We start from the raw sequence: 11,108 nt of genomic DNA on the forward strand, positions 1-11,108 counted from the left end.
CATGAGGGGTGGGGGAAGGGAATTGGAGCTGCAGTGTGGAGTCTTAGCACAGTTTCTTACCATGGAGTTGGCAATCGTAACTATTGGAACTATGACCTTTTAGATAGTGTCTAGGGACCATAGGATCTTTGCTCCTGTGAATGTAAAAAACCATGCCTTCAAGATTATATTTAATAATTTAATTTGCCTTGCTTCTCTCAGAATATTTCATAGGATATGAACATTCTGCATACAACATTGACTTATACAATCTGGTTCTTAAAATGGTATGATTTTTTCAGATTTGGATTTGAAAAAGTAATTTGCTTATCTGTTAAAACAGAGAGCTTGCAAAGGAGATATTAATAATATGAGGTCTTTATTCTCATGAACACAACCCTTAGTTTTTCTCCTTTATTAGTATCTTTATTATACTCTCCCTAAATCCAAATTGACTTATCTTGCTTCTCCTTTTACCACTACTTCTCTTCCTCCTATATTTTATTTATTCATTAGGTTTCTGCACTGCCCAATAGCGAACTCTTTCTGGGTCGTTAACAGCAATTAAAGTCATAAAACACAAAAAAATAAAATACATTTTATAAACATTTAAAATGGCAGTATAAAATAAAAATGATTAAATAGAACCTAGCAGCAGTGAAGAGATTTAAAATACAGTACCAGACTTAACACAGAAATAAAAAATTAAAATGCCTGGGAAAATAGAGTAAAGAATTTAACCTGGCCATACTCCAGATTCCTACTCTTGATGTTATCCCTGGTACCATAACATAATGTTCTTTCATAACCTCTTTCCCTCATCCTCAGTCTTTATATTAGAGTGCCTTTATCTTAACATGCCTTTCTGCTGAGCTCTCTCTTACTTTTAAAAATCATCCTTTAACCTATAGCCACCAGTCATGTTTTCTGGTTCTTTGAATGAATAAGGTAAAGGTAACTGTTTCCCCTTGACGTTAAGTCCAGTCATGTCTGACTCTAGGGGGCAGTGCTCATCTCCATTTCTTAGTCAAGGGAGCCAGCGTTTGTCTGCAGACAGTCTCCGTGGTCATGTGGCCGGCATGACTAAACACCCAAGTGCACGGAACGCTGTTACCTTCCCACCGAACTCACCCCATTGTGCAGATTCAAACTGGCAACCTTTCAATCAACCAGCACAGCAGCACAGCAGTTTAAACCACTGCGCCACCTGCATCCCTATTTGAATGAATGAATTAGTTCACATCTCTTAATTAGTTAATTTTCCTCCTTCCCTCGCTAACCTGCTTATCGACTATAATCAGCTCTGCTGGAATTTCTCTTAAGGGATTCAAACATCTTTCTTTGGCCAAATCTGGGGACTTGCTATGAGGTCTCAGTCATCTCTTCTTTTCCACCAGAATAGTATTATTTGGTCATACCGCACATACACTCCCCTCCATTTCCTTCTCTGTTAGAAGATACAAAATTTTCTCCCAATTTTTCTCAATAGAGAATCAGACAGTAAATCTCATATCACAAAGGAACCAGGAAAAGCTGCAGGTAAACTCAGTCATGTTCCTTTCCTCATTTCTATACCTCTGCTTATTCCTTATGTCTCCCACTACAAATAATTCCTTGACCTCTTCCTTTTCTTTTTCATCTCTTTTACTTCTGTCACCAAAGTTGCACTAATCATTCTTAAATTTAGCCTTTATCTTTGATCTCATTCCTTTTGTCTGGTGTGTGATATGCTTTGCATGTAATGATAAATCATGGTTTAATTAACCATGGCTTGATGTAAGGTTGTGAACTGTGGGTAATTTAAAAGATGGGTTGTTATTGTTATATAGGAACCCAGAATTGTGGATCGCTCACGGGCTTGCTTCATGACCTCTTTACTTGTCAGTACTGTAGTACCATAAAGGCTTTTAGGATACAGGAAGAGAATGGGTGATGGAGGGAAATAAACAATCTAAGGAGTAAGAAAACAAGTCATGGTTATTCAATCATATACCAGACAAATCCATGGGTAGGGCAACAATCCTTAAATAAACTATGGGTTGGTTTTCCATGCAAACCAGGTCTATACCCTAATCATATCATTTGCATTTCCTTCCAAACATTCCAGCAACATTTCAAATTGAGTGTGATGGAAACAAACATCCTAATATTCCCACCTGTACCTAAAGCTTTGCTGTTATTATAAGCAGCATTAGTTCCCTTGACCACCAGTTATCAACTACAAGGGCATCAAGTACATTCCGTTTCATGTATTTTTTCCATTTAGAGAGTGGTGAAAGAGAGAAGTATAACAAAGATATAAGGGATCTTTGCTGCCACATGTTGCTACAACCTACCAGCTTTTATTTTGTTTTTCATATGATGTACTGGTGTTCATCAAATCAGTCGATCATGTTTGATCAGAGATTGAATCAGTCAATCCTAAAGGAAATCAACCCTGACTGCTCTTTGGAAGGACAGGTACTAAGCTGAAGCTCACATACTTTGGCCACCTAATGAGAAGGAAGGACTCATTGGAAAAGACCGCTGGGAACGACTGAAGGCAAAAGGAGAAAGGGACGGCAGAGGTTGGTTGGATGGGGTCACTGGAGAGATGGGTGTGGGATTGGGTGTGTTCTGAGGGATGGTGGAGGACAGAAGAACCTGGAGGCATGTTGTCGTGAAGAGTCAGGCATGACTTTGCAACTGAACAACAACAACTGGTGTTCATATAATGTACTGGTGTAAAAGCTACGACTGGTGTGAAATTTCAATACATTGAATCCTCATTGTTTATCTCATACCAGAATGAGAATTGTGTGCATAAAAGGAGTCATAGATTCAGTTAAAGATTGTGTTTTCCAGTTGTGAACATTGAAGGCCCTAAAACAAAACAATTTAAAAAACTCATAGCTAAAATATCTTCCTCTGGGACATATAATCCTTTTTTTGTGTTACACAGGGTTATTTCTTAGGCAAGAGGTGGTATAAAGTTTTTTTTTTTTTTTTTTCGGGAGAGATCCTGAACTGCCTGCCTAAGTGATGAAGTTCTATCTTAGAACTCCTAGAATTCTATTAAAATTATCTGTTTCTTTTAATTTGGCTGATCCCATCTGCTTGTGTATGGAAGCCTCCCATATCGCTGTGGCAAACGCTTTCATATACTCCAGTCTCCTTTGCACTCACATATTAGTTCTCCAAGTCCTTATCATGAGATATTTAGAAATGTTTGGCCCACTTGTCGAGTTCTAAACTAAACAGCTAATACTAAAATAATGATAAAATAACTTAGAAGATTCCCATACCACCAAATCTGGGAATCATTACATTAATGACTATGTAAGACATTGCAGTATCTTTTGGAAACTTACTATCACCTCGTAATATTATAACCTGATTATCTGTTCCTTGAAGCAATTGTAGTCAAATGAAGTTGAAATATCCACAAATCTAAACCCCCTTCAGGCAAAGAATATCTGAAAAGACTAATACATCAGTACACTTTTGGTAGATTAAGCCAGAAGAGCTGAGCATTTATCTAGGAAATGTTATTTATATTCCTACAATGAACCTTGCTACCCAAGGATTATATTGATAGTCTCCTGTTCATTATGAAAACTTTTGCTCACCCATGCTTTGATGTTTGCTTAGCCAGAGACTCTTATATCCTTTTCATAAAAATAAAAAGTTTATTTCTAAACCTGTTGTAAAAATATTCATGTTTTTAAAATTACATGAGATTGAACATTATAACATAAATTTAATATAGAAAATGTTTTACAAATACTTATAAAGGGGACAATAATTTAAAAAGCCAGTATGAAATGGTCAAGGACTTACACTTTCCACTTCTATGACAGAATACATACCCTTGATATATGACTCAAATAAAACTGGGAAATACAAGTTCTTTGGTTCCAGGCTAATTACTATCATAATTAAATTACCACCCTGAAGGGAAATTTAATATTTCATAGGACTTGCTATATACAAAAACAGGAGAATGGTGCTGAATGTAATGTGGATTTTAAATCTTGAGTGCCTCCTAGTGTTGAAAAAAGTAGAACAATCTATTCATTTATGAAATTCCTGCAGAATAGGATGTCATAGATATTCATTTCAAGGTTTTAACTGACTGAGGCCTTTATTGAACTCAATGGGGATGATTGTTTAGTAGGCATAAACAGATTTGCACTGTTAGTGTTTTCCTACACAAGGAACCACTGATGCAGCTATTAAAGCTTCCCTTTAAAAATTATTTGATTGTATTTATACCCCACCATTTTTCCTCTTGCAAGGGACCCAAGGCAGCTTATAAAGTTCTCCTTCTATTTTATCCTCACAACAACAGCCCTGTGAGGTAGGTTAGGCTGAGAGGCACTGACTGGCCCCAAGCTACCCAGTTGGTTTCATAGCTGACTGGTGGCCTGGAACCCTAAACTATATCACAACTGCTTAATGAACTGAATGGGAAACTGCTAACAAGTGATGCTGAATGTCATCCAAAACAATCTATTGAGAATACATATCACAGACAATATCATTTCCAGATAGCTAGTCTAAGAATTGGTGAACATATTTTCTACATGAGCATTAACTTGCCTCAGACTGTAAGAAAGGAGCACAAGGGCCTCAAAGTTGCCCATCAACAGCTAGAACCTGGACAGTAGATTGAACAGGCAAACAGGTCATGTGCTATTATGAGATGTATTGTGTTCCATTTAAATTTTAGTATTTTCTAAATTTGCATATATACATAATTAGCATGTGCTTATTTTATGCAACTATATGGTGTCTCGTCTCTTTGTTTGACAGTGTGTAAGTGGCCACCCTTACTAAAAAGAGTATGATGGTAACTGTCTTTATGATCACTATCTATTCAGGCAATCAGGAACTGCATGTTTATGTGTGGCTCAGTATTATAAGAACTGGCCCTGCATTTAAAAAGAATTATGATCAACAGGATCCCTACTTTTCACAACATCTATAAGCATTATTTTCTCTTATTAAGATAATTTAAATCTGTCCTCAACATGCTAGTTGCAAACAATATAACTGGATTTAATTTTTTAGATATATCTAAGAGACACAAGGAGTGCAAGGAGCTGTACATAGTGCTTTAAATGGCAATTTTTCCATATTTTCTTCATTGTAGACAAGATTCATAAGATGTCCCCGTAACATAGAACTCATAGTGGTCCAAAGCATGTTTTCATCAACACCTATGCCACTGAAATTCATGTAACATGCTTCCTAATTACGGTATGAAGAACTCACCCCATTATTCTGGCATTATCAAACTTCTACTGTAGGGGTGCCAAAAATGCAGTCACTGGGCTGCATGCAACCCATCAGACGACCACATTGCTTCCTGCTGAAAAAAAATAAAGGTGGCAATCTCTACTCATAAATTCAAGGGATATGTTTACACTTGTCTGTGAGCAGGCGTTAAGAATGTGGGCCTGACATGGCCTCATGAAGCCCTCCATTTCAAAGAGGTTATGCTCTTCTGCTTTACCATATCCCTCCAATTTCCTTCCCCTTGTCTGTAACCTGTAAGCCTGAGGACTTGCCTTTCCCTTTCTCTCTGATTGATATTGGTCACTTGAGAGCCCCTGTAGTATAATACTACAGTTCCCTGCAGTCTGGGGCATGGAAAAGTCCAATTTTAGTCCCCACTCATCCATTAGGCTCACTGGGTGACCTCTGGTAAGTCACGGCTTCCAACAAGGTGCCTGATCAAGTCTGGCTCACCGCCTGTGCGCTCAACCCTTGCCCTTGTATGACAGCAATTAAGAAAGGGATTTCTACCTGGGTCCAAGAGGCTGTAAATGTTCCATGAGAGAGGAAGTGGTGCCAACCTCTCTTAAAGAGGCTGTAATTAAGACATTCCTGAAAAGGCCTGACATGGACCCATAAGATGTTAATAAGCATAGGCAAATAGCCAACGTTTCCTTCCTGGGCCAGGTGCTTGCGCAGGCAGTAGCTGAACAGTTCCGGGTCCTCTTGAATGAAATGGATTTTCAGGATTCGCTTCAGGCCTGGTTTTGGAATGGATGGATGTGGGATGACCTTTGTGGGAAAAACATGGGGACAGTGTGATTCTGCTGATTCTTCTGGACCTCTCAGTGGCTTTTGATACCATTGATTATGGTATCCTTCTAGAGATGTTGGCAGGGCTAGGAGTAGGAAGCACTGCATTGCATGTTGCAGTGGTTCTGCTTCTACTTGACCAGCTGATTCCAGGAGGTGATGCTGGGGGATTAATGCTCTGTGCCAAGGCAGTTATGCCATGGGGTACCCCAGGATTCTATTTAATCCCCATGCTATTTAACATCTACATGAAACTATTGGGGGAGGTTAGGGCCAGGCTATCTGAAGGAACACCCCATCCCATAAGTACCTAGTCTAACCCTGAAGTTATCTTTAGGGGTCCTTTTCCTGGAGTCCTTTCCAAACCAAGTGAGCCAGGTAGCTACATGGAGCATGGCCTTTTTGGTTGAGGCACCCCAGCTGCGGAATGAACTCAATCTATGGAATGAGCTCCCCAGAGAGGTCCGCCTGGCACCGTTATTTGTTTTTCGGTGCCAGGCGAAGACCTTTTTATTCAAACGCTATTTTAAGTGTTAATATTATTTATTTATTTTATTTTTTGGGCCAGGTTGACTCATATTGTTTTATTCTGTCCTTATTTATTTTTGTGAGTCGCCCCGAGGCTTCGGTGAATGGGACAGCATAGAAGCCTTCTAAATACATAAATAATAAACTTCCTAAAAAGGTGTATCCGGCACCTAGTTTGTATTCTTTCAGCAGCAGGTGAAGACCTTTCTATTTTCCCGGCAGTTTAACAGTTTAACTTTTATACTTCATTTCAAATATTGCATTTTATCAAGTATTACTGATATACATCAATGAAGATTCCATTGCAATTTCTGTGGTTTTGTTAGTTTTTATTAGTGTGTTTCTTAACTTTTTTTAATTGCCAGGAGAGCCTTGGTTACTGGGCAGGATAAAGATCAAATAAATAACCCTAACCTACCCCACAAGGTTGTCATTGTGAGGAAAAAATGGCTAGAAGCGCTTGTAAACTTCTTTTGTTTCCTTGCAGGAGGAAGAAATGCAATGTGACGATGTGGAAAAGGAAAAAAATTAGTTGTGGTTTCTAGTGACTTGTCCAACAGATCTGCCTGCTTAGAAGTAAGTTCCATCATGTCCAGTGGTACTTACTTCCTAGGAGTGCACAGCATTTCTTTCTTTTTCTAATACTCACATGAGTGGCACTTTGCAGTGGGGGACATCTTAAGAATATAGGTATTTTCTTATTATGTTACAAAATAACAGTTTGTCTATCCAATTTGTTCAAATGCAACATAATGGATTGGCAAATTAAATTTCTGCACCAACAAAGTATATTTCTGGAGAAAACTCACTGGACTTACTCTCCAAATGTTAAGGGGCTTGGAACTGCCTGTTCTTCCTTGTATAAGTCCATTGCCCTTTTCTTAAGGTTTTCCGCTTTGGCGTCATTCTTCTCAACCCCATCCCCTAGTTTGTACATTCGGCTAGCATTGGCACATGCCCATGTGTATCCTAAATCACATGCTTTCAGAGAATACTTCAATGCCAGGTTCATATCCTTTGCTATCCCAGGAGTTCCTTGAAGATACATTGTACTAAGGTTGAAACAGCTGGGAGCAAAACCACTCTCACAAGCTTTGCTGTAGTAGTCCCTGGCTAGTTGAGCATTGGGCTTCCCATCATCATTTCCTCGTCCATCATTTGCCAACAGTCCAACACTGTGACAAGATTCTATGGATTTCTTCCCACCTTTCTCACAAATCTTTGAGAAGCAGTTGTAGGCAGCTTTCAAATCTTGAGGAATCCCACCTGCAAGGAGAAACAGATTTGTTATTTACACAGATAGTGTTTTTTCTAAGAGCTCCAAGTTTTTCATACACATTCACATACATATACAATCTTTACAACATCCCTGTGAGCTCAGTAGTATCCCCATATTATAGACACAAGAGCTGAGACCAAAACACATCCAGAAACTTCATAGGTTGAGTGAGATGTGAATTGGAGATTGTGCAGCTTCCAGCTCATTCTTCTAACTACTCTGTCACAGTGGCCTCTCACTCATTCATATGTATTCCTCCAGAACCTTATCTGGATGGTCTTTTACTTTTAGAAATAAGTTGCGTAATAGAAGTGAAACTGTTCCTTACCTTTTCCAGTCACACAGTAAACTCCAAGTTTATAGCAGCTCTCATTGTGCAAGTTTTTTTCACAGTTCTCTTTAAGTACTTTAGCACTACCTTCAAAGTTTTTCTTTATCGCTTCTAGGTATTCAGCCAGACGATAACAACCTATGATTTTACATTGCAACAATTAAAAAATTATCTCATCAGTCAACTTTTTATAACATTAATCAATATACACATCCAGATACATTAGTTTCTCAGTGAAGCACCTCCTGCTCAACACTACAAATATGCATCTATAATTAAATTAAATATCCAATAGATCAAATAGCACAAACAACAGATTTTACCAACAATCACACCAATAATTTATAAAGTAACACACTCGAATGACAATTTCTACACCATAATTATTTTTCTAATACTTAATAAAAGATTTACATTCTTTCATAAATTTGAATTCTTTTGTCTACCATCTTGACAAATCTTACCATAGCCAGAAGTGTGGCTTCTACATCAAGAAAGGTATTACTACCACTCTACACGACTCTGGTACGCCCGCAATTGGAGTATGGTGTTCAGTTTTGGGTCCCTCATTACAGAAACGATATAGCCAGGTTGGAGTCAGTGCAGCGTAGGGCCACAAGGTTGGTGGCCGGTTTGCAGGGGATGCCGTATGAGGCGAGACTGAGGGAACTGGGTCTCTTCAGCCTGGAGAAGAGGAGACTCAGAGGGGATATGTTGGCGACATACAGGTATGCGAGGGGATGTCACATGGAGATGGGTAGAGACCTGTTCTCCCCTGCAGAGGAAGGCAGGACACACTCCAACAGAGCAAAGCTCAGGAAGCCAAGGTTCCGTTTGGATGCCAGGAAGCACTTCCTGACAGTCAGGACCCCGAGGGTTTGGAATGGGCTTCCACGAGAGGTCGTTGAGGCCCCATCGGTGCAGATGTTCAAGGATAGGCTGGACGTCCACATGGTGGGCATGCTGTGAGTGGATCCGGCTGGTGCTGGAGGTTAAACTAGATGGCCCGGGAGACCCCTTCTGACTCACTCTGTTTCTGTTTGTAGTCTAACTCATTAATCAGTAATTCTCCAACTTGTCAAATGTTAATAATTGGAAGAGGTCTAGTAATACTATTTTGGGATTAAAAGACATGCTATCCCTGTGACATCTCTCTTGTAGCAAAACATTTTGAACTTTTGACAGATTATTTATTTAAAAATTTTATATGCCATCCTTTATGTATAACATCTTGTATAACATATAATGAAATAACCCACATTTCCAGCATGCTCAATTATCCTTTCTATTTATTTAACTTATGAACTCTTAAAAGTCCAGCAGTAAATCACTTTGTAATAATTCTCATTTAAATTAATTCAAATTGGGCATTTTCCCACTAAAAAGTACTTTTAATTCTTCTCCAATAATTCTTAATGCTGTTACTGTCTCCCAGTGAGTTTTTTTTAAATAGTCCATATAAAAATCTTACCACAAGTTTTCTAGTTGTTCAGAAATGGAGACCTATGGCTTTAATTCTGGGTCAGATATTTGCAACCTGATTTGCAACAGAAGAATCCTATACATGTCTTCTCAGAATTAAATCCCGCTGCGTTTCGTGAGGACTACTCCCAGGTAAATAGGCATAGAATCACAGACTTCATGGGGATTCACTTGTGCTTCCAGTGTTGAGAGAATATATCCACAAACCATCGAATGTTATATAGCTAGTCGTATATCGGCTCTCATCTTACCGTCAGGATCTTTCTCCTTGTAGCATTGGAAGCTGTACTCTACACCCAAATTCTCCAAATACTCCTTCACCTCCTCTTCATCCTCGAAATTGATCAGCCCAGCCATTTCACCTCAGTGAGAAAGGAAAAAGGAAAGCGCATCACAACCTTGCAGCTCGTCCTAAGAGGTATGGGCGTCCGGAGAAAATGTTTCCCCCTTGCAGCAGCCGGAAGAGAATCAGCGACGGACGACCTCATGTGTGATTTCCGCTGTACTCTGCCGGAGGACTCCAAGAGAATGGCAACGCGAAAAGTTTTGTGGGCGTTCACGTTCCTAAATAGTTTAAAGTGTTCGTCCTGCAAACAAGTGCCGAAGGACAGCACAGTCCTGTTTGACCCCAAACAAATCCCACTTTTGTATGCAAAGAAGTCTTTTCTCAGGAAACTGGTTAATGAGCATTTGAGTAAGCAGGGATAGGATTGCGCTATAAAACAACCGAGTGCGTGGTATCTAAGAGTATTGTGTCAGAAGCCTATGTGGACTTAAAGCTCCATTCAGACACTCAAGTGTTTTTCTCAACTGGTAAAGGGACAAAGAAGCGAGGATGCTGCCAGGCGAGGCTTTTATGGTGCTATTGCTCTGTCTCGCTTATCGAATTTGGAATTTTACCCAATGTGGGATCCATATGTAGATGTCCTTCATTTGTAATCTTTCTCTGATTTCCCAACCCTTATCCATCTTTCCCTGCAGAAAATCTGTTAAGAAAGAAAAGACGTTATGCTTACCCAATGGTTGGCTCTAAATCTTTTTAATTTGAAATGGAAGAAATAAGTGGTATAATTTCTATTAAAGGATAAATGTCTACAAGCTGCAAAGATGAGATAACTTTGTAATGTTGAACACTGGTTTTGTTACCAAGCTTCTTTTGGGAGAGTACACAGCAGTATCTAGTTGACATGGGAATTGCGATCAGAACCTTTCTGATCATTTGTGGTGGCATATTCTTTGGTTCTATTAGAGATATTACCTTACTGTGACTTTTGGACTCCCACCTCCTTTTTAAAGAATTAATACTACCGTCTATTTTAGCATAAGCAATAATGTGAAGCAAAGGTAAGAGTAGAAGAGTGTGCTAGTGACTGGAGAGGGAGCCATTGACCTACCACTAGTTATTCTGAAATGATAAAATAATAAGTAGCGCAGTTG

General features: G+C 39.1%; 1 protein-coding gene across 1 annotated transcript; it reads right to left on the bottom strand.

Annotated features, from left to right (window-relative positions):
• Positions 1 to 2,798: 2,798 nt before the first annotated feature.
• On the bottom strand, positions 2,799 to 10,175 carry LOC123023562 (cytochrome c oxidase assembly factor 7). The gene is made up of 3 exons (XM_044430403.1): positions 9,923 to 10,175; positions 8,187 to 8,327; positions 2,799 to 7,845 (listed from the first exon to the last, which is right to left on the bottom strand). The coding sequence occupies exons 1-3, from the start codon at positions 10,026 to 10,028 to the stop codon at positions 7,394 to 7,396; spliced, it is 699 nt and encodes a 232-aa protein (XP_044286338.1). The 5' UTR covers positions 10,029 to 10,175; the 3' UTR covers positions 2,799 to 7,393.
• Between the last annotated feature and the right edge of the window lie 933 nt (positions 10,176 to 11,108).

Source organism: Varanus komodoensis, unplaced genomic scaffold (assembly GCF_004798865.1).
Source record: "Varanus komodoensis strain SLA01 unplaced genomic scaffold, ASM479886v1 scaffold20_1, whole genome shotgun sequence".
In the NCBI taxonomy this organism is placed as follows: domain Eukaryota; kingdom Metazoa; phylum Chordata; class Lepidosauria; order Squamata; family Varanidae; genus Varanus; species Varanus komodoensis.

What these genes read in the sequence shown, in the direction of transcription:
- LOC123023562 (XM_044430403.1), bottom strand. Translation starts at nt 10,028, where the DNA reads ATGGCTGGGCTGATCAATTTCGAGGATGAAGAGGAGGTGAAGGAGTAT. An exon ending in CAAGGAGAAAGATCCTGACG is followed by an intron (nt 8,328 to 9,922) that starts GTAAGATGAGAG and finishes GTAAAATCATAG; the next exon opens with GTTGTTATCGTCTGGCTGAA. An exon ending in TTACTGTGTGACTGGAAAAG is followed by an intron (nt 7,846 to 8,186) that starts GTAAGGAACAGT and finishes TTCTCCTTGCAG; the next exon opens with GTGGGATTCCTCAAGATTTG.